This window comes from Drosophila simulans, chromosome 2R, assembly GCF_016746395.2.
Source record: "Drosophila simulans strain w501 chromosome 2R, Prin_Dsim_3.1, whole genome shotgun sequence".
Lineage (NCBI taxonomy): Eukaryota > Metazoa > Arthropoda > Insecta > Diptera > Drosophilidae > Drosophila > Drosophila simulans.
The window spans coordinates 5,242,632-5,270,192 of NC_052521.2; the positions used below are offsets into that span (position 1 = coordinate 5,242,632).

At 45.1% G+C, this 27,561-nt stretch overlaps 2 protein-coding genes across 3 annotated transcripts; one reads left to right on the forward strand and one right to left on the reverse strand.

Moving 5' to 3' along the window:
• Nucleotides 1-1,402: 1,402 nt before the first annotated feature.
• Nucleotides 1,403-25,820, forward strand: LOC6733442. Its single transcript, XM_039292810.1, has 4 exons — nucleotides 1,403-2,344; nucleotides 12,215-12,708; nucleotides 16,625-18,626; nucleotides 25,157-25,820. Exons 2-4 carry the CDS (start codon nucleotides 12,221-12,223, stop codon nucleotides 25,358-25,360), a joined length of 2,694 nt encoding a protein of 897 aa, XP_039148744.1. The 5' UTR covers nucleotides 1,403-2,344; nucleotides 12,215-12,220; the 3' UTR covers nucleotides 25,361-25,820.
• On the reverse strand, nucleotides 25,812-27,266 carry LOC6733443. Of its 2 annotated transcripts, XM_016167296.3 has the most exons (3): nucleotides 26,681-27,266; nucleotides 26,213-26,339; nucleotides 25,812-26,000 (listed from the first exon to the last, which is right to left on the reverse strand). In XM_016167296.3, exons 1-3 carry the CDS (start codon nucleotides 27,124-27,126, stop codon nucleotides 25,986-25,988), a joined length of 588 nt encoding a protein of 195 aa, XP_016026393.1. In that variant the 5' UTR covers nucleotides 27,127-27,266; the 3' UTR covers nucleotides 25,812-25,985. The 2 variants fall into 2 exon arrangements, with proteins under 2 accessions (XP_016026393.1, XP_002080500.2); XM_002080464.4 differs by having other exon boundaries at nucleotides 25,812-26,339; nucleotides 26,681-27,265.
• Between the last annotated feature and the right edge of the window lie 295 nt (nucleotides 27,267-27,561).

Consider the following 27,561-nt stretch of genomic DNA (forward strand, 5'->3'; position numbering starts at 1 on the left):
ATCTAATGCCTTATGTTAAAAGTTTGGAATTTAAGTAAGTAAGCATAAATTGCATGCTTAAGGTTAGAGTAAGGAGACATCTCTTTCTTACGGACGGACAGAAGAACAAACGGACAGAGAGGGAGACGGACGGACGGTGCCAGATAGACTTCGCTAGTGATCCTGATTGAGAATATGAATACTATATAGTATAGAAAATTTAAGTCGCTTCTATCTTATCCTTTTGCCATACAAGAATCGGCTGACAAAAACAAACTACAGTCTTAAAATTTCAGTGTAATTCTACCAATATGGTATGCTTTTTAATTGCTTATTTTAATTGAACCTTTAGCCATAAAAACGCTAAGAAGACAGCTCTTGTCAGGTGACCGTTGGGCGGGCAAAGGTCACCAAAGCCGAGGGAAGACAATGACATTTCGGTGGCCTAATTGAATCATGAGCACGTGCACCATTTCCCGGCTTACGCGACTTTTCAATCATCACCCATGCCCCCAGGTAAAATGGCAGTGAATTTCGCCACACCGCACTAGGGTCCTACGCCATTTGGTTTGTTATTGTTTTATGCGCTATTACTTCCACTTTGATGAAGGGCTCGTCCCGAAGGATGCTGCACTCAATGCGCCGCTCCGCAGCGATCCCCTCGTCGCCGCAATTCAGTGACGTCAATGGCTAAATGACTGAGTGGCCAAATAGCAATGGCAGAGTGCTGCCTTTTGTGGCTGTTCCCTTTTTTATGGACACGCCTGTGTGTGCGGTTAAGCGGCGAGACGTTGCGCCATTAATGCGAAGCGTACTTTTGGGCGCGCTCTTTAAAGTTGCAAGTTGGCAGTAGGATGGCTGAAGTGCCGGGCACTTCGGCCATAAACCGGAAGTCAACAGCCAGACATTAGCCAAAAGCTTTAAAAGTTAAATGAAAGTCTATATAAGTGACAAGATTACAGTTCTTGATGAATGCGGACATTCTCGATGTGATGGAAAGGATATATAAGGCAATACCATATATACATATATATTTTGATTTATTTCAAGAGATATAGTGTTGGGTAATTCTTAAGAATATTTCTCCACCCTGTGATGTTAAGATACAATATTATGATGTACGGATTCTTCACTTAATAAATATAAAAAAAAAATTATTCCAAGATTACATTTTAGTTAATGGTTAACATTAAAAATTCTCATAAATATGAAACAAAGCTGAATATATGCAATTACTTTTCGTTCTAGTTAGGAACTCTTCTCTCTGAAGAGATTGCAATAATCTTGGATATTGAAGATTTCAGACCAACCTCTTTAACTTCGTCAGCCCAGAAGTATGCCATACATTTCGATCCAACCGATTACCATCTGTCGTGATCGCCCAACAAAAACAAGAAGCAACCGACTGACCGAGTTGGCAGACTCAACTCTTCGCCTTGTCTTCGCAGCGCTCAGTTTCTTTCAGCCAGTCGTTCGCGTCGGTTGTCCGTTGTTGCTTGTCCGTTGTCGGCTCTGTCCGTTGTCGGTTGTTGCTTGCTGCGCGTAGCGTGTTGCGTGTTGCGTGTTGCGTGTTGCGCGTTGTCGGCGGTTGTTGCAGGTTGTCGTAGGTCGCCGCTGCGATTCTTCCGCCCTGCACGCAGCCTCCGTGCGACACTGGAACTGAGAAGGCGTGGCAAGGGGCTGGAAATGAGAAAACACTCCAGTCTTTTGCTATTCTGACACAATTTCGCGGCGAAGCCAAAAAGAGTGCAGAAATCGCAAGAGAAACGCGCGTGTGTGTGAAACATACTGAAATGTGCATTCGACAACAACAATAGCGGAGAAAAGCGAGGGAAGAAACAAAAGCGAAGAGGTGCCCAGGCAGAAATTGGAAATAAACAAAAAGAAATTGCATAAGTCGGATTTTGGCGTGCGCTTTGCGCATCTTCTTCTGGCTAGCTGCTGCAATATTTGAGTGGCTTCTGCCGTTTATCCCGCGAGAAAAACCAAAAAACCAAAAAACTAAAAAAAACTAAAAACCAAAAAACAAACAGTAAACAACTAAAAAAAGCGAGTTAAGACCGAGAGAGACTTTTTACAACATTTTAATCAACTGCGCTGGGCCTTCGCTTGACCATTTGACTTTTTTCGAACAAGTTTGCAGTCAAGTTTGTGGCTCGCTGTGTGCGTTTTCGGCAATTAAAGCCCATTAATGCAATTGTTGCCATCCAATTTCTATATTTCCACGTGTGTGTGTGTGCGCGCCTTTTAGCCGTTAAAGTCAAACATTTATGCAACTCGGCCGAAAGCAGCAGCAGCAGCAGGAAAGGCAAAAGCAACATCTGGCCAAGGGACGCACTCCATTCGCAATTGAAGTCTGTGTGAGGTGAGGCAATTAACATAAACCAATTACGGCTAATTACAATTAAACAAATTAGTCGCCGCAAATCGTGCTCGAATCGCCGCTGGTTCTGCCATTAAAGTGATATGGAATTTGCATAAATTAGATAAGGATTAACAGCAAATAGAACAGAAACCCAGACGAGGGCTAAAAACCGAATGAGGCATTTTTTCATTCTATATTGTCCTGGCCTTAATGACCTCGTAAAAAAAGGGAGCAACAAAATAAAATTAGCAACAAAGTGTGTGTGTAATTGATGCAGTCGAATGCCGCAAATTTAGCACAAAAAGCATATTACAAAATATAAGGGTATTTCAATTCAGGGTGTTTCCAGTGTTAATAACTAATTTTAACCAACTCAATTGCTTATTATCGTATGCTTTTAAGTGAGAAAACAGATAAATGTATAAGTTGCACAATTAAAATTACATCATTGTAATGATAGTAACTTTAACTTATTAGGTACGCTTTTCATTTCATGATGTGCCCAACCGATTGAAATCGTGCATACTCCCCTGCCAGTTGAAGGGTATCTCGTTATCAGCCCTCAAAATCTCTTTGCACTCTTAATTGCAAAGTATTCGGCTCAGCAAACACTTAATTTCAGCAATTTCAATGGCAAATAAATTGAAATTGCGCTGCATTTATTTACAAATTACATTTACATACTTCAGTGTTAATTAAATTTCCCAATTTCCCAACTGCACGCCGCCAACCAACCAACCAACTAACTAACCAACCAGCCATTTGAATGCTGCAAATCGTCCGCTGATGATTTAATTTTGGCCACAGCCTTAAATTGGCTTTTTGGTTCGGCTTTTGGCTAATCATAAATAGGAATTCCTGTCACAGAGCATGAACGTCTTTTGGCCAAAAAGTGGCAGGTGGAAGCGATTCATTAGCCCCGTTGGCCCATAAATATCCGCAGTCATTCCCATAGTTGGTGGTCTTCTGGTTCGAATCGAAGTTCTTTTGCCAGTGCGACCGACTCCCACTAAGATTTGTGCATTAATTGCTTGACTTGGCAGCGTCGAAAGCTCATAACGAGTTTGATTCACCAAACCAGTTAAATGGCTGAGAAAATACACATAAAATCATCATCATGCAAAATAAAAAACCCCAAACAAACGCCCCAAACGAAGCTGGGAATTAGATAATATTTAATGTGATGGGCGCCCCTCCTCGTTGCCATTTATATTATAGTATTTGTTCGCTTGAATATGTCGGCAATCCGAAGATGCAATGGAAATACATTTCAATTATCACCCCGATGTTTGCAGTGAAAACTGCTAAGTGCTGTTTAAGTGTTCGAAAACGATAATTAATCATATTACACATACGCCCATTGCGCCACAGCGACGCATCTCCCACAATTATGATGTCTATTAATAGAGGAGAAAAACCATAACAAATCGCTTGCAACAATTGTGGGTGTTGCTCGGGGCTCAGCTTTGGCGAAATTAATGAGGCAACCAACTTAAAATATGAATGAATGAATGCGGTCATTGACAAACTACGAACACACACACACACACACAGAGGGGGTTTAATTTTCAATAAATATAATATTTAAAACAAAGCGCACACATTTGCACAGTAGGCAAATAAATATTTCAATTTCATTATGTGGTTTGGGCTGTTCATTGCAAGTCGAGACCCCAGACTGGCCACAATTACTAATTGCGGTTATGTAAAATGTTCATGGGCAGAAAGAAACCACAGCTGTTGATGCTTGCAAGGGGTTAAAGTTCACAGAAACACTTCAAATAATATTTATAATTAAATTATCAATATAGCAAACTAGCAAATCGATTATAGTAACAAACCAATATCTAACTGAAAATGCATCTATATGGCCCACTTTCCCACACCTTGTCTACATAAATTCACCTGTTGTAGGTGCTGCAAGCAACTATGGATTTTCCAAAAACAACTATAAAAGTCAACTCGTCAAATAGATCAAATTGCTGGCAGCACGACAAGTCGATTATTTAACAAACTTTGTGGAACTGTGGAATTCGCGGAGTGAAAGGTTCGTCGAACCGGAATTAGCTGCGGCCAGATTCGGGCATTATTCGGGCGAACTTGGCTCGAATGGCGATAAACCAGTCAGGAGTGATAAGCTCGTGCATAGAACATGGCCACAAACACGTTTGGCTCGCACAGCAGACGGCCGAAAATAAGTATTAAACAAATATTTAAAAATAAACAACGCCAAATAATAACCGAACCTTGACTGGATCGAGCAACTATATATTATATGCATTATCTGCATTATCTGGTGATAACGAACCCGAGATCGCATTTTATAGCTTGTGTGATCCATTTATTAGAACGATCCTGATGGATATTGCGATCCGATCCGAGCAAAGCAGGTCGGAGTTGATATATAACCGATGGGCACTTACTTTCGGTCTTGTTGGACTGTTTTGTTTCGAGCGTGTCAACTAATTAAGCAAAAATACGGCTGAGAGTCAATTGGAAACAAGTTCCAGCAAACACTCGTCGTGCTATCCACATCCATTAGCATTCGGTTAATCGGGTTTGGATCGGTTTCGCGATCTGGAGACATTAAAATCGAATTAATAATTCGCATCGAACATAAAAAACAAACGCATTGAGCTAAATGCTCATTTTTCAAGATCAGGGGGCATCCGGTGACATCGATACATCAGCTTTCAATTGATTTAAATAGTCTTAATTGTTTGCGATTTGGCTCACAGCCACCACTCACACAATGGCCAATGGCCAGTGGCCAGTGGCCAGCACGGCAGACTTGAACCCGAAACCCACTATTACGATTATGAGGCTAATTTCCATCATAATGGATCTCGGCCTGGCCAAGTGCCATAAACCCGTTTTCACACACATTAGCATAGACACACTCACTCACACACACACACACACACACACCGTAGCCGAAATGGCGGGGCATTCGGTGCAAGTGCATTCGAGGCGACCAAACAAATGCCCCCTAATTGGCGGCCAGGCCCCAAATTGATTGGGTGACCGACCGACTGGTTTCGGGCCTCGGGGTTTCCCTCTGTCGCTTACGGCCAATTAATTGGCCATTTCTCGCTGGCCCAAATACACGGACATCCGGCCCCTTTGACCTCCCTTCGACTGCCTTGCACAACTTTCAAGTTCAGAGCGCGGTCAATAAATCGCACTTGTTGCACTTGCTGCGCCGCACTTGTTGCTGCTGCGGATGCTGCTGCTGCTGCGGATGCTGATACTGCTGCGATTCAATTATGACAGCTCTTTATTGTGTTCACAAAAAGCAAATGTCAAATGCTGACTTGGCCACTGCTATTGACCTTGACTGAGCTGCTCTGCTTTGTTGAACTTCAATAAGATTATGCATATGAGTGTATGCGAATGAAGCAGGCAGTCCATCGTGGATTTCGCTACTTAAGCGGACACTAAATTGATTTCTAGTCACTCATAGTTCGAAAAATGGCACAGTTGCATATGTTATGGTATAAGGTTATTTATTTAGGTGAGGATACCAATACACAAAATATCCTGATCCAAAAAACGCCAAGAACAAGGATTCGGGGTCACCAAAACCCATAATGATAATATGAACGAATTTCCCTTTGCAAACAATTAATACTCAAAATCTTTCGCTAATAAGTTAATATCTATCTAATATTAGCAAAGTTGTAAGAAGGCTTCCAAAACCAGAAGCCACATTAATTCGGGGTCACCAAGTGGCACCCATGAGCACATCTCGTCAAATCCCTTCTATGTTCGACATTTATTGTTGTGCCTAGTTGGGTTTCACAATGCAGAAGAGTTCCTTCGAGTGCAGAAGAGCCTTGAGCCCACTAACATTCGTATCTGGCTTGATGATAAACCTTTTGGTTGGCCTGCCAGTGCGTTCTATTCGCCATGTTTGCGCAGTTGTCGGTGCTCAACAGGCCATAAGCCACCCACCCACTCCCACGCCCACGCCCGCTACCAGTGACGCAGTGCGTCAAGTGGCACATGGCAACCTACAGGCTGCAACAAGCCGCAAAGCCGGTTCATCTCGCAGTTCGCAGGGCAAGCCGGAGTATTTAAGCCCCTGAACATCCTTTTCAATGGCTCTTGGACGCCCGGGAAAAATGTAAGAGGCAAAAACTAGTTTAACGTCCACAAACGCAATCGCACTACATGCAGCTGCCTTCCTAATATTTTTTCAAATTTCATTTTAGTGCCGAGCTGCCAGGCTGGCAGCTTGTGTGTTTATTTGGATTAAGCTGTACATGTTTTTTATGAGGTAGAGGGGGGAGGAAAGGAACATGGAAAGAGACTTATGAACAACTTGTGTCTATATGCCTTTGCTCTCATCTTGGGCTTAGCCTTTTTTTAACTTTTCGCCTTTAATTAAAGTCGGAACATTAATTTGATGCAGCTTGAAGAGGGCCGAAGATATGTTTAAAAAGGTTAGTTTGCTAAAGGATTCTCAGTCACTTTTAGGACACCTTGTCCACCACGATGGTATCAAAGTTATTGGCTTTGCTACGGATTAATAAAGTTGATTTTAAGTGTTGGTACCATTTACAAAGCCTTCTATGGATGTATTGCTTTTTAGATTGTAGGTCATAAGTTGTAGACTCATCGAGAGCCTTTCTAAAAATCTGCCTGGTATATTTCCTTCTTCTTTGGCTTAATAACATTCTTGTATTTTCCCCTTTTTTAATTAAAGTCAGTGAACATTTTTTGGCCCGAGAGCGAAAGTTGGGAAATGAGAAAAGCTGGAAAAATAAACTCCAAACACCGGCAACAAAAACAAGATTGCCTGCAACACGGCTTTGAATAAACAGAGAGGAAAAGCAAACGGCAAGTGCAATGAAAAAGACCCGAAAGGAGGGAATGGTGGGAGTTGTTGGGTGGGTGAGTCAAGTGATTGCCGCTTGACTGCTCCGCTCGGCGGGATTAGCTCCAGTGGAGGGCAGGGGCAGCTCAGTGGAGCAGCTGTTGGCAGCGCGTCGAGTTCCTCTTGATGTGCATGCATAATTGGCGGACGTCCGTCCATCGCGCTTTTGTTTATAAACAAAATATTATATGTATCTCGCTTGTTTTTCGTTCAATGTCTGTCCATTCTATTTTGGGCCGGAGCTTCTGCTCTTTGGCCGAATTTTTTAGAGCGTCGTTGATGGCCAATGCGACCGAGGAGCAGGCAAGGTTAATTGGAAACCAGCGTTCTCCTCCAAGCGAAGCAATCGAGTGGCCGACAAACTGCCTGGTTATTACAGCACACTGAGCAAAATTGCCACTGTAGTTCACCACAATTAACAGGGTATCTTAAATACTAAAGTACCTTCGCATGAAACTCATGGATAGTTATCTATGAAAATATTTTCCATTATGCATAAGAAGTACTATGTTTCATTAACTGAATCTTATACCATTGAAAAAACACTCTTGGCAGATTAAACTGCCTTTGCAAACAACAAAATATTGTTTGCTGTGCATTCATTGACAAGAAGATTTCTTTGAGCATCCGATGATGAACGGAACTACGCCAAGTATCTGAAGCCCCAAGGGCAAGGTTCGACTTAGCATAAATTTACGGCCCTCGGCATTATGTATTGTCAACAAGGCGGCCACCGTTCGTTCTAATGGAGTTCGATCCGAAACTGCACACACAATCACACGGAAACTGGCCGACCAAGTGGCTCTGCGGCTCTGGGCCATTTACATAATCTTTGGCCAGCACCACGAGTCCACTGCCACTTGCGATTTATTGGCCAAAAGACCAGCCAGCCCACTACCATGGCTTGCACTTAATTATGCTCGTTATATTTTATAACTTATTTACTTGGGGCCGAGAGATGGCGGCGGTTATCTAATTTATGCGCGTTGATTTGATAGCTCACACTTGGCTAAATCTCAATTTAATAATAGCACTCTGGCAGACAAGGGATTCTGCGGGGAAATCTAACAATCAATCAGCACGAGATATTGTTCGAGATATTTTTAACAATATATGAAGCGGAATGAGAACTATTAGGTCAGCTAAATATATGAATACTTTAGTGAGAGGTTACTTCATCATAGGAAGGAAATATTTGGCAATATTTGTACCATAATGAATAAGGAAACATCTTATTATACCAGTCTATAATTCCTTCTTTAAAATGTTTCTTAACAAAAGCACAAGTCTCCAGGGCAGTAGTTCTTCGCTATTTTTATTACCCTAAGTTATGCTTTCAAAAAGCCGCGTTGCGAGCCAAAGACCCTAATTAGATGACTTCCATGAGCGGGAAAAAGGCTTAAATGTACAACAGGCTAATGCGTCTGCAATTAGCATTAACCCAGTGCGTTTTTATCACACTGAAACGCAATTATGGGTTCAGTTCAGCGGGCAGTGCAGCGCATTAATTGCCACCAACTCGCCGCAATCATCGTTGCAAAATGTCTCTTTGAGTCCAACTAATTAAGGGGTTTTGCGCCAGTTGGCGGCGGCTCCAGCCTCAATGACGAACGGCGACAGTTGACGGGGAAACCACCGGTGGGTGTCTGGCGGGGGTGGTGCTGCTGCGGTGCGGTGGTGCAGCGGAGTGGGTGGTGCAACGAGCCGTGAACGTTCAAAGAGCCAGCACCTCCTGGCCAAAAAAATGAAGGCGAGTGGCCAACAGCCTCGGACGTAATGAGTGGGAGGGCGTAAAGTGTTTAAAACAATATAACTAAGGGCTTAAAGCACCCTAAAAGTCAAACGTACGTCTTGCTTAATTTATTTTATGTGCCGAGTGCTTTTTATTTGTTTCCCCTTTCAAATCATTAAGCCGATTGCTGGTACTTTTTTTCTCTAGACAAACATATTAGATCTGAACTAAAGGAACTGCATGCTTTTGTCTGTTATGATTGCTTACTGCGGCTAGTACAGAAAATACCCATACAAGACCTTTAACCTACCAAAATATCGACTTACAAACAGATTATCTTGTTTAGTTGTTAATGTTAATATGGCCAAATGACGTAAAGAAGCAGTTATCATAAAAACAGACTTGCAAAGCAAATATTGTTAACAAACTATGAAGGTCTTCAGATTCAATGGCATTAAAAACATTTAAAAAACATTTGAACATTTGTCTTGGTTTTAAGATCGTCAGCTTATAGCTTAATTTACATTATTCTAATTTGTTTTATTAATAGATATAAAGAGTATATTAGTTATCTCCTTAAATGTTGTAGTGTAGTGTAAAAGAAAACCCTTTAATTTTTGCCAAACTGAAGATGGGAAATTTTTCTCTTGCATTTTGGGTAACTCACTTTAGACGTGTTTTCTTGTTCGTTTGTGCAAATGCAGTTTGATGTTGCCGCATGCCAGCTGATGTTGCGCTTTAATAGTATCTGCTGTTGCGAAGTTGTGCCCTGTAGGGCAGTGTAAACTATTAACAAAAACGCAATTTTGCAATGCGGCGGCTGGAAAACAATGCAGATTTTGTGTTGCGGTTTTACATCGGCAACATTTGCGGAGATTTCTTTGCGGATTGGCTTGACTACTCGCTTGGGCAATCCGGGTTTGTCGCTTAAGTCTTTTGTTTGGCCCGCCGCGATGATGAACTCATGGCAAATAAGTCAAGGCGGAGGCATCGCTTGGCAACGCGATCGATTTAGTCGATTCCGATGCCAATCCGTTTTTAGACTGGCACTTGGACGTGCTGGGGCAATTGACTCATTAAAATATCAAAAGCCACCGCAGGCATTCTGATTGAAGAGCGAACTATAAATAAAGCCCTCACGTCCCCATGCCCAGTATTTTTATTCGCATTTCCATAACTCAAGTGGCGGTCACTTCAGCAGTCGATTGTTTGGCCAGCAAATAGAAGAAGAACGCGTCGAAACTCAATTATATCACTGTTTTTCGGCCAAAGTTGTGCAACATTTGCATTCGAATAGCTGCGACAACGAGTGAATGGAGCGGAGGCCCCAGCTCCTTCTCCGATTTGACGGACTGCTCCAGTTTGATGGGTTTGTCGCCATGATTTGTGGAAGTTGCCAACTGCTGTCTATGTTATTCCATCGCAGTTTCTTATTTGCAGTCAGTGCTTTGGAAGACGACAAAGTAACTTTGAGTTGTCACTTGGGCAACAGAACTAGAAAAACTCAGTGCTCGCACGTTTGTCACTGTACGTTTGTCTTGACCATGGCACACAAATGCATGTGGCATGTCATCAGCCGCTGCAGCGGCATGGTAACACGATCGCCGATTAATCCACCACCATTATTATCTCCGCGATTATGGCGCTTGCTGGCACAGAAATCCGTCAATCGAGGCGCCTCATCAGCCCCACGAAGTGTTGGCGGCCAAGTCAACCGCAAAGTTATCGAGAAACCCATCAGATTTAATAGCACTGGCTGCCCAAATTACAGTGGTTACACTTTTCAAAGAAATTGATTGCCTACAGTGTCTTTCTTTAATTGAAAAAGGCATTAAAAGCATGTGCACAGATGAAAATCACTTTGCGCTAGTCGTTAGGACTACAAATCGTTACCTGAGGCCAAATAATGCATTTTTCAAATAAAAAAGCAGCCAGCAAGTATTAATCACATCACATAATCACATAATTCAGTAACATAACGTAAAGAAGATTACTATTCAAATTACCCATGAAAAACAATCGGTAGGTAGTCGGTAACTTCTTAATAAACTTGTTGCTCTTAAGGCTACATACTACATACTTAAACAACAGATTGCGGCAGTTATGTAAGGTCCGATATGGCATGCCTACATTTTTCCGATCAGATGGTGCATAGGTAAAATGGGCCATTAGCCAAAGTGGCATTTCGGATTTGCACCCACCCGGAATTATCGTCAATGGGGCAGCTTGCATGGGTGGGCAATAATTTTGGCTTTCGGCGGGTGGCTTGTATCACTTAATGCTTTCGACGAGGTCTGCAATCTGTGCGGCTTGAAAACTGCTGATTGCCGCACCGGCGACTAAAACGACTAAAGCTGAAACCGCAGAAATAGCAGTCGATAACGCGGAACCCATGGCACGGCGATGAGCCCACTGGCCAGCCGCATTGGACGGCGATGATGAAGCTGTCAGCACGGCGCACTTATCTATCGATCACACACATAACTGCCCCATCCGAGCCAGACTCCATGGAACGCCTGGCCGTAAATGCAGTTGGGTGCATCAGCGGTTGGGTTTCGGGGGGTGTGCTGTGCACTATCGGCGGGCGTTTAGCCACATTACCATAAATTATGACTGGGGGAGGCAACACGCGCGTTGCACAAAAATTATGCAATTGCGCAAAACCCTTTTTGGCTAATTAATGCAAAGTCATGAGCGAGGCAAAAACGCTTGCGTCAACGAAACGCGACTGCAACGTGGCCACCAAGTGCATTCTTCGCGAGCGCCAAACCAGTTCCACTTCCACTTACAGCTCCACTTGGAGCTCCACTTGGAGCTCCACTTGGAGCTCCAGTTGGCCAAAGCGGATGCATTGGAGACGCCGCTGGCAAAGAGCCGTAAACGCCGGAGCGTAAAATTGTGCAAGCTCCCGCTCGTGTTGTTGGAAGATAATAACCCTCTTTAGAACAGCCACGATGATGTTTCCAAGTTCCCAGCGCTCAGAATTAATATAGTTAGTTCTGGATAAGATAGTATCTTTAAATTCGTACTGTTTGTAAACTGTTTTCATGAATTAAAACCGAAAAACATGTGCAACAAATTTTGCAAATAGTGTAGTCATGGTACACAGTTCAATTGTGTAAATGAAATGCATATCTGTGAACAAGCATTTAAGTATATTTATTGCTGTGGGTATCAATTAAGTAGAGGGATTAGATAATATTAACATTATAGGCCCAATAAATTTTACTTATGTTAATAAAGTGAATGCATTTTACAGACGACCATGCCCATTTGCAAAAGTTCACCGGGCACGGCGAGCAAGAAAACAGCCACGGATATATCCGCCGACCACGTGACGGAAGCGGCCCAGGTGAAGCGGACGCGGGAGCAGGCCTACTTCAACTCCTACGACTTCGATGCAATCGAGGTGCTGCCCTACGAGGAGGAGGACGACGAGGCGGGAGGCACCAGCCACAGCAGGAGCAGGAGCAGGAGCCAGAGCCGGAGCCAAAGCCGTTGCGGAAGCAGCAGCAGCCGGAGCAGCAGCACGAGGAGCTACTCCGCCGCCAAGGAGCCCGGTGCCGGCAACAAGTTCGCCTATCTGCAGCGCCTGGGCGCCTTCTTCGCTCGCAACGCAAGTGGAGCAGGCGAATCGGGATCGGGAGAAGCCGCTGGTATAGCTGCGCCAAGTGGAGGAGGTGCATCCAACGCGGCGCCCAAGGGAAGCAGCGAAAATTTTCTACTGCCGCGAGCCATGCTTAAATATCAAAGGTGAGGATGCAAACTGATACTAACTGAAGAGCATAAAGTGCAGGCCATCAAAAAATAACAATTTAGGATTTTAAATGATGTATCTATAATATACATCCGTAGATATCTAAAACAATACCTATGCCACACTAAAATCTTTAGAAACTTCTGCAACGCCTCATTTACAACTTAAGTAATATTTCCTAGCCATTGATGCCCATCGCTGTGCATCGACCTTCGCCGCTCCGCCAGCGACCTTGACTTGAAAGGTAGAGGGGGTGGGTGGGGGGAGGGGAGAAAACCCCAGACCCAGAAAAGGCACGACCGTTGCAGATCGGAAACCCTACTCGCTGGTAATGCAATTACGGACGCAACACTTCACGGTTCCAGCCACTTGAGCAGCCGGCGATATTTTGTAATTATGTTGTTCGTAGCCAATTAGCGCGGCATTAAGCCGGGGATAGCAATCAGCGGCGGAGTGTTGCCCTAAATGGGGATTATGATTGCCAGAACCATCTTCCCCGATCGGCCAGATGCGATGGGCAACCTGTTGCTGCGGCAGCAGCCATGTATGTAAATCATGTCTGCAGCGGCGGCGAAGTTCAAGTTGCCGCTGCAGTGGCTGCTGCATCGAGCAATGCGGTTTTTGGCGCCTGTTGTCAGCCTTCACCTCTTTTTCTGATTGTATGTACATATACAAGTGCACATACACATATCTCGTTGCCTTTGGAGAAGCTTGGCAAACACTTGACGGCGGTCATCGCCGCAGTAGCAGCAGCAGCAACAGCAGCAGCAGCAGCAGCAACAGCAGCAACTGCAGACAGCTGCAACAATTACGTTTATTAATTGAAATTAAAGAAGCCACCAGCAGAAGCAGCAGCAGCTCATGATCTTCGAATCGCCGAAGGTCAGAAGCTGAGAGCCCGTTTTGGTTTGAAATATTTATCAAAAATACAAAATAAATACTTGTGGATATGGATATGTATGTGCATATACAGATGGATATATGAGTATGCATATGCATTAAGTCGTGCCGCGTATTGACAGCAATTTCAATTAATTGGCGGATAGTTTCGGTTTCCAACTCGTTTCAGCTATTTTGGTCATTGCATGAGGCAGATTATGGAAATCAGGCAATGACACGATAGCCATGATAAGATAATCCGGCAGATATGCTGTCAAAATAGCAAACGATTCGCAGCGGATCAAGGAAAGAGCCGAGTTTCCCATCAAGGTCACAGCGTTACCCATCCCCGCCCTTTGCCAAACCCAAATCGATTTGCGATTCAGTTGGCGTTGGAACTACATACATATCTACTCATGCTGCCTCACGCATGCTAACTAAAATTGAAACTAAAACCCGGGGGGAGTGGACTTCGCACAGTAGCTCCTCTTCCAAGGCGACCTTGGCCAAGTGCGATTCCATTGTCCCATTGGCCCCCATCAATGCAGTTAGACGGCGCGGCGATCAATTGTTGCTGCTCGTCGCTAATTTGTATTCAATTTTTGAGACCGCCTAGGCCATAGTTATATCTCTGGCTTATGCCAAGGTCGTCACTTAGCCAGTCCAACCGACCAAAGCCCGTAAAACGACCATCTCGAGCGCTAATCATGTGCGAAATTGCCGATATAATCGCTGCAATAAAAACGCGTTGGCCCATTGATTGATTTGCAATTGATAGACGGCTCAGATGACCAATAGTCCACTCCAGTCGCCTGTAATTTGTCTTGGCAAGCAGTCAACAACAATTAGCAGCCACACGATGGTGTTTGCTAACGGTCTATAATCCGTCCGTCCGTCCGCCTGTCCGCGAGTTCCCTTGTCCGCCAAATCAGCTTGTCCGCTAGATCTGCAAGTCCAAGTGTTCCGTGCATGCAAACGAGGCTGAACATTTTAATTAACACAGTTCGAACAAACAAAATAAACATATGCCCCAAGATTGCAAAATATTTCATGAGCGAAAAAGGTAACCTTGCCGCTTCTGTTGGTGCGATATCTATGGCCCGCTGCCACTACGCATCGCTGGCCGTGCCACCAAAACAGATACATAGATACATAGATACATACAACAGCACCACTGACCGCCACTTATCAATTTTTGGGCGCGTAACGCACCGACTTGCCGTACAAGAACCGTCCGCCGAAAAGCTGCAGATACAGTATCTGGTAGCAACGGGCGCTATTACGCAACTCCCAGCGCTCATTCCGCTTGGCCAAAAGCCAAAAGCCAGCGTTGACCTACTCGTAGTGCCATATGGAACCGAATATCGCGTACTTGTTACCGATCGTAAGTGAGTTATTAAAGCAGTGCCACTGGCGCCAGGCGGTCAAAAATGCAAATCCGCCGCAGAGAAAATGCAAATGCCGTGCGATTAGAATATCGGAATAATTCTACTTGCAATCAATCAGTGCAGCTTTTGGCCAAATAAATAAGTCCCTTAGGGGATCAGTCGATGTTGTTGACTAGTGCAGTTAATATATGTTACCTTCGATTTTTGATAACAAACATATTAATAGACAACTTTTCAAAAGAAAACGAATGGCTAATTCGAAAGGCTTACACAATTTAGGATGGGCTAAAACTTGCTCAACTGATTGATGATGCGATTGAGAGGGCGAAGAGGAAACGTAAAGTCAATTCATTCAATAAGAGATAAGGATCCGAATGAATAATGTGTTTTTTAGTTGCGATTAATCAGTAAGTCATGCCGAAAAGGTAGTTAAAGAGGACAAATTGGTAAGATGTAAATTATCTGTAGATAAAAGCTATATAACTATATAGATTAGATTACAGGACTTTGATTTGTAGTAACTTGGCTTTAGCCGACTTGTCTACAAAGATATTGGCAAAAAGTTAAAAAGTAACCTCATAAATTTCCACCAAAACAGTCGGTAGGCATCTGTAAAGAGTTTGGTGAAGTTTAGTGCCCTCCGCATTGGGATGCTTCCGTTCCGTTCCATTCAATTAAGTTTCCATTTCATTTCGCTGCACTTAGCCTCATCCTGTGCCCCCACCAAGTCATCAGGCAGCGGCGGATTTCATGGTTCACCAAAAAGTTGGCCCGAACTTACCCACACACGCTGGCCGAGAGCGGCAGAAACTCGGCCAAAAGCGACTCAAAGCCGTAGACTTCACTTGCATGCCTAACTTCACAGTTAGGCAGTGAAATAAAACCGAGAAGCAGGCAAAAATCAAACAAACCGAAAGCTAACCGAATTGCAACAGTAAGTGAGGCCGAAATCCTGTTTAGAACGAGTTTATTTGAATTGAAATCAAATTTGTATGTTGATGCTGATGCTGAATTTCTAAAACACGCTTTCAAACCTTTGTCTATTTGCTTATTCGTACAGTACGGGCGGAGCAAGAACCAAATATGATTACCGAGAGTAAGTATCTCCTGGACATCCGGGAGATGTTCTCTGGGGAATCCCAGTCCGAGTCCCCAACGATATTTGCATGTCAGCCGGTTGAGTAGAAATTGAAAATGTAAGCAGAGCAACTAACCCAGTTAACCAGTTTTCGCTTTCGGCTGTGAACTTTTTAATAGCTTACACCATGGGAAAGAAAGAAACCACAAAGGTTTTTAGTCGCTTAAAAATATTTGACAGCCAAGTGTGATAAAAAAAAAAAAACAAGGTGTTATGGCATGAGTTTCAAGTAGAGTGCATTAGCTGAAGTGAGGCATTTTCATTAGGATTCATGAATTATTAGGATTAGCAAGATGCAATAAATAACCAACTTTGGTTGTGTGCAAAAAATCAGGGTATTGGCCCATAGTACTTTGCTCGTTTCCCAGTCAGTTGGCGACGTATAAACAAAACGGCGATTGCGAAAAACCAACAAAAACCGCTTTCCAACGCCAGGTTTCCCTTTCATCCGACTGTTTTTCACAGCTTTTTATGGCTCTTTCTTTCGCTTTCCCGCTCTCGTTGCAGCACGGCGACAGCATCACCATCAGCATCAGCCCCGCCATCGTCCACATCCACGGCAGCGGCCGCAATGCCACTGAAGAATGGACTGGCCACTGGAATGGGGAATGCAATTGGTCACGACCAACAGCTGGAGGCGACCGGCGGTGCGGGGGAGCGCAGCAAGAAGTGCTCGATTGCGTCCAATGTCAGCAGCACGCATTCCACGGATTCCGGACTGCCAGTCGCAGCAGCAGCAGCATCAGCATCAGCATCAGCTTCTGCGGCAGCATCTGCGACTGCAGCAACATCTGCTGCAGCAGCGGCAGCAGCAGCACAGGAGGCGCGCGGCGCAGGAGGTGGTGGTGGTGGCTCACACTATTCGACGGACAAAAGCGGCTCGTCCGGTTATTACAGCTCCAATGTGTGCTCCACTTACTCGCTGGACGAACACATCTATTGCGAACCGGTCATCGATGTCCAGGAGAAGATCAAGAGTGTGGCCGCCAGGCAGCGGCAGAGACCACCGCTCCAGCTACCAACGAAAGCGGGCGCTCCGCAGGAGGCGCCATCGATAGACCCACCGGAAGGCTCGTCGGAAAAGTTGTCCGCAGTGAAGAGTCAGCGCTCGGACATGCAAGATGCAGCCGCATCGAATGGCCATCAATCGCAGTCGAAGGCCGAGGCGGCCGAGGGGCTACACTACAGCAAAAAGCTGCGAGTTCTGGAGACGAGCATCGAGAATCTGGACCGCCACCTGAAGACTTTTCCCAGTCTGTATGCCCAGGAGCATATTGTGAGCTTCATGCAGGTGGCCGGCGGAAGAAACGAAGGCCCACCGCAGGCTCTGGATATTGGGGAGAAGCTGAGGGTCTACAACCAGTTGCCCACCATCATGGAGCAGCAGCAGCAGCAGCAACAGGAGCAGATGGTGGATGATTCATTGCTGGATATTGACCTAGATGCCTTTCTTTTGGCGCCCAGCGCGGGGCATCGTGGCATCGACAATCCCAGCTTTCTGAACGACGAGCAGCTGGCGGAGAACAACTACAAGTGCGCCAAGTACATCAACTCCTGTCCAGAGGACGCCTACCGCCTAGAAAGCGAAAGGGGCGGAGCGGGAGGACCTGGTGTGGGCGTGGCAGAGGAGACCTATGTCAAGCGGTATGAGGATCAGTTGCATTTCCAGAACACTCGGGAGCTGTTGGAGGACGTCCGTGACAAGATCCGCCTCCTATCGCGTGCCACACCCCCGACTTCGGCCTCGCCCACACCCGCCAGCACCCCGCCCTCCGATGTGCCCAAGGAGCTGGAGGGGATGATCCACACGCTGAAGCACGAACTGGAGTCGTACCTGCAGCGCATGAACCAGCACAGTGAGCTGGAACTCCGGCAGTTGTGTAGCGGCTTGGGACGCCAGCAGCACGTGGTCCGCATGCAAAACGCCCTGGAACGCAGGCGCAGTTGCGCCGATCTTCAACTGAATGCCTACGAGGCAGTACGCGATGGAGTACTCATCTCCGCCAATGGCCGACCTCTCAGCGTTCGCGAGCAGATCATGACCATTCGCTGTGCCAGCGATCCCAACTTCAAGATGAAGCGCAAGTCCATAGCGGAGATCTTCCCCGCCGCCGAATGCTATGTGGAATCGGAAGTCACCACCACCAGTCTCTCGCGCAGTGCCACGCCCTCGCCCGCCTCCACGCCGCAGTTGGAGCTCGAGGCACTGCATCCAGGCCTAGCTACGACCACAATAGTTACGCAAATGCAGCGCAACCTCACCTTCCACAAGCCCATCCTCGCGGTGTCCAACAGCAATACTGGAGTCGGAAATGTGACGGTGGACGGAGTTGGCGGCGATAAGGCCGAGCGGGATCGGGAGCGGGAAAGCCTCGCCGAGTGGCATCGCAAGAAGCCCAGCATCTGGGAGATGTACTACGGCACCAATCGGCTCCATCAGTCACTCCTCGGCAAGCAGCGAGGTGGAGGCGAACTGGTCATCAGCAGTGCTCAGCCCACTCTGTCCTATGTGAGTATTTAAGTATAGTATAGTATGTGAACATCCTGTTGAGCTGAAAGGTTATGAAATTGATAATAGTGAAAGTTCTAGAAAAAATATCGAAAAAAGAGCTATTAGTTTGCATTGTAGTGCCCGATTCCATAAATATTTATCTCTCGAATTCAATAAGTAAATTTCATCCCCACGGTTAATTTGGTGGAGGAGCATTCACATTACTTTGGCTGCGATTCATGCAATCGCATAATAATTCCTCGATTCAATTCACTCCCTAACGAGCGAATTGCTTAATGATAATTTAATTCAATTTGCATTTCAATGGGATTCTATGCGAACGAAATCCACTTCCGTTCACTGAATTAATCAAACTGAAACCGAAACTGATTCTCAAAAAGATTAATTAAAAGGCTTGTTAAAATGGGTTCAGTAGAGGGTTAATCCCTGATGGAGAAAGCCAATTACACACGTGATTAATCCTTTTGGTGTGAGGATGAGCTTTAATTGGACCTTGGCTCGGCTCGAATCGAATCAAATACATCCATTAGCAAAGCTCGGGTCAAGTGTGTTTCGAAATGATAGCCGTATTTAGATCGACAGCCGCTTGCAGAGATAATTATGAGCTGGCCGGGCCAACGAGGCGTATGATTAATGCGCTGGCTAATTGCAGCCCAAACTAAGTTGCAGTCCGAGGTCGGCCAGCCCAACAAAAATCGAACAGTCGATTGGCCAAACTATCTCAAGTTCGCAGAGCGATTAGCATGGCTTCAGATGTTTTATGCCCTCAGCTCATTAGCCCGGCCAGTTGCTCGTCCGATTCGCATTCTAAGCCGCTTCGTGCCACTACAGTTGATCAGCCTCATCCTTGGCCGCAATGCCAGCCGTTTTGGTAGCATCGTGATGCCAGTAATGCCAACACCCGCGCACTTTTAGCCAGAACTCGAGCCACGTCATTCGGAATTCGCATGCCCGTCATCGTGCCCCACGTCAGAGATTGTTATGCGCCAGGCGATGCCATCGATAGCATCGATATAATCGCAAGTGTATCCATACACCCAGTTTCAGAGTCAGGGCCCCTGCTATGCGGCAGTTTGATTAATGAATCCGCCCGGCTACTGTTCCCCATTCGGTCATAGATCTCGATAATTACATCTTATGCGGGTACCACTCCAATCCAAATAGCTACCTTGCCTCGATGGCCCTTCAGGTAATGCCAGATTAAGTCATAATGCCTGTAAGTGTTTAGATTGCGAATCAAGAGCAGCAACATTGAGAAACAAGTAACCATATCAATAGACTCAATAAACAATAAACCCAATATTGGTTAATTAAACTTTACACCTACTTATTGAAGGGTATTTGACTGCCTGATATCCGCCAAAGAATTGTGTACTCTTAACATTCCGTTACCAATTTTGGCTTCCGTTCTACGCCTTCCGTTTTTGGCCAGCCGCTTATGCAATATCCGCAGCGATTTAGCCGCGATTCGAGCGATTTGAGTGATTCTGGCCAGCTACTGAACGGCCGAACTCACGCCCGGCATCCCAATGAGTTTTCACTCTCGACGGAAGGTTTGTTCACCTTTGCGGATCAGATAGCCGATCTATCGCGGGTGATTTGAACTTGAGTGCTGTGGGGCAATCGTGCGCGAGATACGGTTAAGCGACACTGTACCAGTTAACCTTTAAATTCCGTTAAGACGGCGGCAGTGGCAGCCGCATCTCGGCCAACTGGCCATCGATTGTGGCCGCGATAACCGGACGGCCGAAAGCAGTAAGGTGCCAAGGCGGCAAGCTGGCAGGGCGGTTGCCTGCCTGCCGTGCAACAAGTGGCAAGAGGTGGCAAGAAGTTGCCCTACAACTCGAATGACCTTTAAGGACGTTGGCTGAAATTCCGCGAGCGGAGAAGCCTCTGAAGACCCATCCTGCAGCTGCGGCCTCCTCGAAAGCCCGCTCCACGAAACTCGTCCCACGGCAATTGGCCGGCAGCAAACGAAACTGAAAACCAAACGGGTTTGCTGTCATGAATGCCAAAACGAAAACGAATCGAAACCGAAACCCAAAATGAAAACGAAACGAAACGAAACTGAAAACGCAGAGAGATGTAAGGCGATCTGGTCCAAAAGCGGCCAAAAGCTGCACGCGTTTTAGTTGCCACAAAGTGTTGCAATCGCAATCGCCACTGGACAGGGGACAGTTGCCACCACTGCCACCCAAACGTTAACTGGGTTATGGCGGATTCCATTTGGGGGGCAGGCCTCAAGAGCAGTCGCTGGTCATGGAGTCGTCAACCTTCTGCGGTTGCCATTTTGTGCTTTTAATTGGGGCAAATGGTGCAGCTATTCTCATTGGGTTTTCTTAAATTAAATGGATTTTAAATAGTTTGTTGTATAAAGTTATAGGTGTATAATTTGAATCTTCTATATGCAAGACATACTGAAATATCTGAAATATCATTTTATTAGGATCAAGCTGTTTAGATTGAACGAAGTCCAGGAAATACATATTTCTAAAACTGTTGCAATTCAGATTGCTAGATATCTGATAGATAGTTCATTGAACCTTTTCTGCCTGTGCACTGGCCACCTTGGGCTCTCTTGGGGCACACACACAAATGGATATTGGCCGTTGGTGGCCCAGGGGTATTTGGTTCCACTTCCACGGAAGCTGCGGCACTGCCCGCAATTATGGTATCAAATTTCCAGCTATTGCTCATACGCCGTGTGCGCCGAGGGAAAGGCAGCAACTAATTAGACAGCCACTGCCACCTGGATTTCGCAATTCTGCCACGCCCACGCGGAGGGGCAGCCCCTCCCCCTGCGGCACCAGCCAGCCTCCCATCGTGCAATTTCCCCACTGCCTGCGGTGGCAAGCGGAGCAGGCGAAAGAAGAAAATTCATTTGCAATTGCATAAATGTTTGCACACACTTTTAAATTGAATTAAATCCGCGCTCAGGCCGGCGACTCGTGGACTTGTTGCCACACTTGCTGGAGTTAGCATAAGCCCGCTAATTGGCGAAGACAAAAAATACGGCTAATGTGTGTAGAAGTGCCCCCCGAAGACATTCACCTGGGATTGGGCCAGATCAGACGCCGGATCAGTTGTGGACTTCAGCTCACCGCATATGGATCAGTGATTTGTGTCGCGAACAATGGACCAGTGAATAGTTCCCCAAAAATGGTACACATCCAGCGAACTTGAACTACTTTCGATCAAATGGGCAGATATGAAATGTATCTTATGGATGCTTTGCAAAGTTAAAGCTAAGATCGGACATCAATATGCGTAACAGTATAGCAGTGAAAAAGATTCCTGAAAAATGGTAAATATCCAATAAACTGGGAGCAAAACAAATATAAATTTGGTTCTAAGCTCAGAAAGCGGGAATATTATACAAAACTAAGGCAAAGAACTTAACCAGGCATTCGAAAAACTTAAGCTAGTTTATTCATATTCTATAATTTATAAATAAACTATAAACTATAAATTAGGCATCACGCTGAGTGATGATCAGCAAGAATGTGGAAATGTTCGGGGAAAAGATACAGTCGCTTGAGTCTGCAGATAACATGAAGTACAAGATACAACCCAAAGAGCATTAAGAGAGATCCATTGCCGCGACGTGAGCAAAGATACGGATTCCCCATCCGGCGGAGATTACGATGGTCGGCTAGTTGTTCGTGAACGTGTTGAATGTTGTTTTCTCTTGGAGTGACTTCTCAAACCTGATGTATGTGGATACATATGTACACTTGCTCGTGGGGCAGCCGCACCAAACTTGGCCAACTTCCAGGGGGGAAGCGGCACACAGAAGCACCTTCAATGTCAGCGGCGGAAAACGTGTGCGGCAAATTAAAACGCCCCGCCGATCGATGGATTTTCTTTCAGAAATTAGCACACACACCCAAAAGCTGAGCCCGTATTTGGGGGGCACACGGCGTATGCGTTATATGCGCTATATGCGATGTGTTTCAAGGCCGGGTTGAGCGGGAATTTACAGCCAGTAGTCGATTTCTCATCGTTTTGCATATCTTTGGCGAATTTATGGTTTTTGGCGTTTATTTTTTCATTTTATATAATTTATTTATTTATTGTTTGTTGCGTGTGCGTGCTGTTGTACGGCGGCATCATTTGCAAATTAGCTTACAGACAGCTTGAGTCTCCCCTGGCGTCAAAATCGGCAAGATATTCCGGCACCTCTGGGCTTGGGGCCCAGGTTTCAATTCATACATCCACCCACGGCGTTTTACACCACAATTGCACTTCATTTGGCATGGCAAGCCAATAAAACCGTTACACTCCAGCTCCCAGCAACTGGGGGGAAGTAATAGTACACTGGGAGAAACTGTGCGAAAATCAGGTGGTAAAATTAAAAAGAAATATAAGCAGACATGTCATCACACTGCGGGGAATCACAGCTATCCATTGATTAATCAATCTCGGATCATTTTATTGGTGCTAATGAACCCCCGAATCGTTTGAGGTGGGAACTTACTAAGATATAATTATAGTAACTGAATGGCAGATCTTTTAGGTTCAAGTTTGCTTCAATTGGGAGGCATCCAATCCATCATCGTTGAAAAATAAACATTTCAATTCGACTATGATTATTGTTTGGTACGTCACCATACGCATATTTCCACTGAAATTGACAAAATCACTTTTTAGGCAAAGATTAAATATCCAATCAATCATTATGAACGCACATTAGTAGACTTTTTTTTTAAGTGTAACCAAATGCCGGAATGCGGTAATTGCCCCGCAGCCTCCGACTCCGTCATCTTTCGCCGATTACGTCTTGCCTTTTCACAGTACTTTGGCTGATAAACAGCAGCGGTAATCATGAATACACAGATCTATATATATACAGATATTCGTTCATATTCGCCGACTTTGGACGGCATCACTAACCTCAGACAAGCGAATCATCAGAAAGGGAGAGAAAAGAAGCCGGAAGGCACAAAAGTACCGCAAAGCTGAGTTCATTTCAATTTCACATTTCGATTGTGTGCGTTGCTGGTACAGTAGATGCTCGCTAAGGTAGACGCGAAATGGTTAGGAAAGTGCAAATAGATAGAAATGCAAGATAAGTTAGTAAAGTAACATTCTAGACCATTGCAATCATTTATTCAATATACTTAGAAGTAAATAATGTTTTTCATAAAATAGAAATACTTTCTTGCCACGCGATGTTTACTGTAGTGGGTGAGCAGGAAAAGAAGTGATCACCCGGATCGAAAACAATGCAGCTTAAAGCGAACCGCAAAAAAAGTTAAGAAAAAATGCCAGAGCCGTCGCAATCATCACAATAAGATGCAAAAATAGGTGTGTGCAAATTGTTGCAGGCAAAATTGTTTGTTCGCCACAGCTCAATTACACACATGCCGAGTGTGTGTGAGTGGTGTGCGAGAGTGTGTGTTGAAAGCACTTCAGACACACGCAAAACTACACTTGAATGCCCTTTTAATGACCGCGTTGCGTATACGCCGCTTTCTCCCTCGAAATTCGATAAGCGCGATCTCATCTGTCGTTTGGCACAAGCCGATTGAAGTTGGCCAGCATTTTGGCCAACAGAACTACTTACATGTGCAGTTAGCCCTTTTAAAGTGGTTTTTTAACGGGCAGATTACCTCACTTCCGCCGGAAGTGGCGGCTAAATGTCATTGGGATTTAGAAGTTAGTACAACTAATGCATCTTGTGCACCTGCACCTGGTGAAATTTCCGAAAGGGTTTCATAACTTTGAAGGTGTTTCAGCGAGAATCGGGCAAAAAAAAAAAGGTAACGAACAAAAAGCATCAGCAAAAACGGTTAACGTTTTGTTTCAAGTCTGTATCTTGCCTTTTTTCGCTGTTACTGAAAAGATTTCAAGGTTGTGTCGCTAAAAGTGAGGCGAGCGGGAAAAAATTAAGATGAGCATGAGGCGGAGCGACAAAAGCGAAGAAAACAAAGCTCAGTGGGTCAAATTGTTGTGCGTTGGAGCCCTTTTCGTTTATTTTTCGAGTTTTTTAAGTTTTTAGCACACAACCACCACGCCCTGCTCAACCTGCAAATATTGGCAGGCACGAGACGCTGTTTGGGCCGTGATTTATGGCCAAACATTTTGTGACCTGAAACGCTTGGACGCGACTGGCTTTACATATCTTGGCTCAAATAGGATCGGTGCATTTATGCGCGATTAAAGTGGTCATAATCAATGTCAAGAGAAGATCGTCAGCGGTCGTTGATGGTCAGAGCGATTTACATAAAAGCGAAGCGCTTATATCATCAAATATTAATTAACTTAATTGCGGGCCCAAGTGGCATTTACAGTGGTAACTCTCCACGTCGAACTATCCCACGATGACTATTTTTGTTAGCAAAATCAATGGTGTGGTGCAAATATGTGCAGTAAATTGGGGGTTTTCTCTTTAATTGTTAATATATATACATTTTATTGAAATACAGAATTCCATTGTACTGAAAGCTTTCAATCTATTTTTATGCAAAATGAACTTGTATTCCCATATTGAAAAACAACTTAAGATGACATCTTACTATTCGCAGCCATCCTCGCGACCCGAATCGGACTTCACGCTCGACCTGCCGCGGGCGGAGCAGCTGCGTCTGAAAATGGAGAAGGAGAAGAAGTTCCGCCAAAGATGTCGCTTCATCACCACGTTCCTCAGCCTGGTCTTCTTCCTGCTGACTGTGATGGTGGTCAGCCTGGTTCTGACGCGCGGCAAACGGATGTTCGGCAGCATGATTTGATTTCGGGGATCCCGATCGCCAAACCCACGCCGATGGCTATGTAGCCACACCAGTTAGCCCCTAGATCCCACTCTGGTAGGTCGGGAGAATGGAGAATGGCTCGGCGGAATATTACAAACTACAGTGCCAACCACAAATGTAAAACGTTAGCGAAGCTCAAGTTTAGTGTTAGCGGTAGTCGTAAGCTCCTGTGGTTTTTCTAGGCAGGGCAGGACCGCCACAGCCACAGCCGCAGTCGCAGTATTGTTAATAAATTATTTATGTGATCCTAGTTGATAAGTACGAGCTAGTGCATTTGTTTCCGTGCGTACGCGTATACTGCCTGTATCCAGCCTATGTATATGCTTTGTCAAAGCTATCTGTAAGCCCATCAACCTGTATTAAGTCTACGTTTGTAACCAATTATAGCTAGATTCGTCCTGTGAAAGTGTGAAGAATAAAGAGAAGCGAGTACATGTAATATAACATTTATTTATATGGAACATCGACGCAGAGGCGAGTTGAAAGCATTGGTACTTTTGAGATTTTTAATGCCTTCGGGGCTCCAGCGGCCTTCGTACTTAAAGACATGCTTACATATCATCGTAATCGTTATCACAAGTGGTTTTGTGTTCCTTTTGATTCGTTAAACCTGAACCAACTGCGAGTAGGAGAAATGCAGATAACTTAGTTATTAGTGGGCTTAGTCGGCTATTGGCTGGCAGCTACAGCGCAAATCTACAAAGCATTAAATAGCTACGAAACAAGGCAAGTTCTGCTGAGAAGTGTCGGAAATGGCGGTGCGACCAAACGGATCTTTGGCGTGTGCATGTGTCTGCTATTTCATAATATGCGTATGTTCTGGCGATTGACCTCGAACAGGGTGTGGTCCTCTTCGTCACTATTCACGTCCTCGATGGCCATGGGCAGTGGTGTCAGCTCCTGGTTGGCGCGGTCGCCCTGCACGCCGTACTTGCGCTCCGCCCGGGAAAGTCGAAGCCTGCAAAGATTTGCGATTCGATTAGTCTTATCACCACCAATACCTAGTATAATGATTAAATAACCGGAATGTACAAAGTAAAATTCAGTATATATAGATAGTCTGTTTTGCATATAGCGCACCGATAAGAATTTTTAAATTTTAATTTTAAATTACTATTCTTAGAATATCTCCTGGAAATTATAATTTTTAGGCACGATGAAAGATTGCTGTAAACTTTTGAAAATCCTAAATATGTTTTCGCATTTACCATTGCATTACAAAATAATAAGGAAGACTTCGAAATAACCTTACATGCTTTTTTGGACTAGAGCTCTATTATATGTCCTCCATCAACTCACCTATAAACCCTCATAATTAGCAGCAGTATTGCAGTACTGGTGATCCCCACGAGGATGTAGACAACTGCCTGGCCCGGAAAGTCCACATCGGGAGACATGGGAGAGCGTTCAACATGAACATCATCCACGGGAAGTCTTCCAGGGGGCTGCAACACTTCCGGTGCCTTGACATCTCCTGGTCGTCTGGCGACCGGAGCACCTGGAGCAACCGGAGCAGGACCGCCATCGTCCACGACCACCATAGAATCCTTTGGTCCTGCCGGAGGATTCTCTGCCTGCGATTTCTTCACGACTGGCTTTTTGGCCTCCACCTCGGCAGCCGGCGCACTCTGCTCCGCAATTACCACCGTCTTTTGGGGCGCCTGGGTGGCTGCGTCACAGGATTGCTGGTGGAAGAGCAGCAGCAGCAGTGCTGCAGCCACTAAGCAGAAGCAGCGACAGGACATCTTCTCGTATCCAACTATCAAAATAACTAAATATAACTGCTTCTTAGCATAAACAATGACCTTTTAAATTTCTTTGCTGTACTGTTTTTGTTTTGCTTGGCGTCAGGGTTGCCGCACACGTCAAAGCAAACGAATCAAGAATGAAATATATGGGTAAGCCTTCTATACACGGTCACATTGGTTTGAGTCCTGGGAGAGTTGTGTTTCGAGCATTAGGGTGAACCTGTATAAGACTATATGAGCATAAACTAACTACCGAAAAGGGGTTTTAATGTGCAAGTGCTAAGACCAATAATTTTATATAAAGTATAGATTGTTCTCAAGTTTTAGGAACTGTGCCCTGGAAAATGTCACATATAACAAGGTGGCTGTAACCGCTAACGGATTTTTATAATCTGAGATACGAACCGCTTTGCCGATATTTTGCCGCTTTGA

Coding starts and splice junctions, on each gene's coding strand:
- LOC6733442 (XM_039292810.1), top strand. CDS start 12,221: ATGCCCATTTGCAAAAGTTCACCGGGCACGGCGAGCAAGAAAACAGCC. Junction 12,709..16,624: donor GCCATGCTTAAATATCAAAG/GTGAGGATGCAA, acceptor CTCTCGTTGCAG/CACGGCGACAGCATCACCAT. Junction 18,627..25,156: donor CTCAGCCCACTCTGTCCTAT/GTGAGTATTTAA, acceptor TACTATTCGCAG/CCATCCTCGCGACCCGAATC.
- LOC6733443 (XM_002080464.4), bottom strand. CDS start 27,126: ATGTCCTGTCGCTGCTTCTGCTTAGTGGCTGCAGCACTGCTGCTGCTG. Junction 26,340..26,680: donor CTAATTATGAGGGTTTATAG/GTGAGTTGATGG, acceptor AAATCTTTGCAG/GCTTCGACTTTCCCGGGCGG.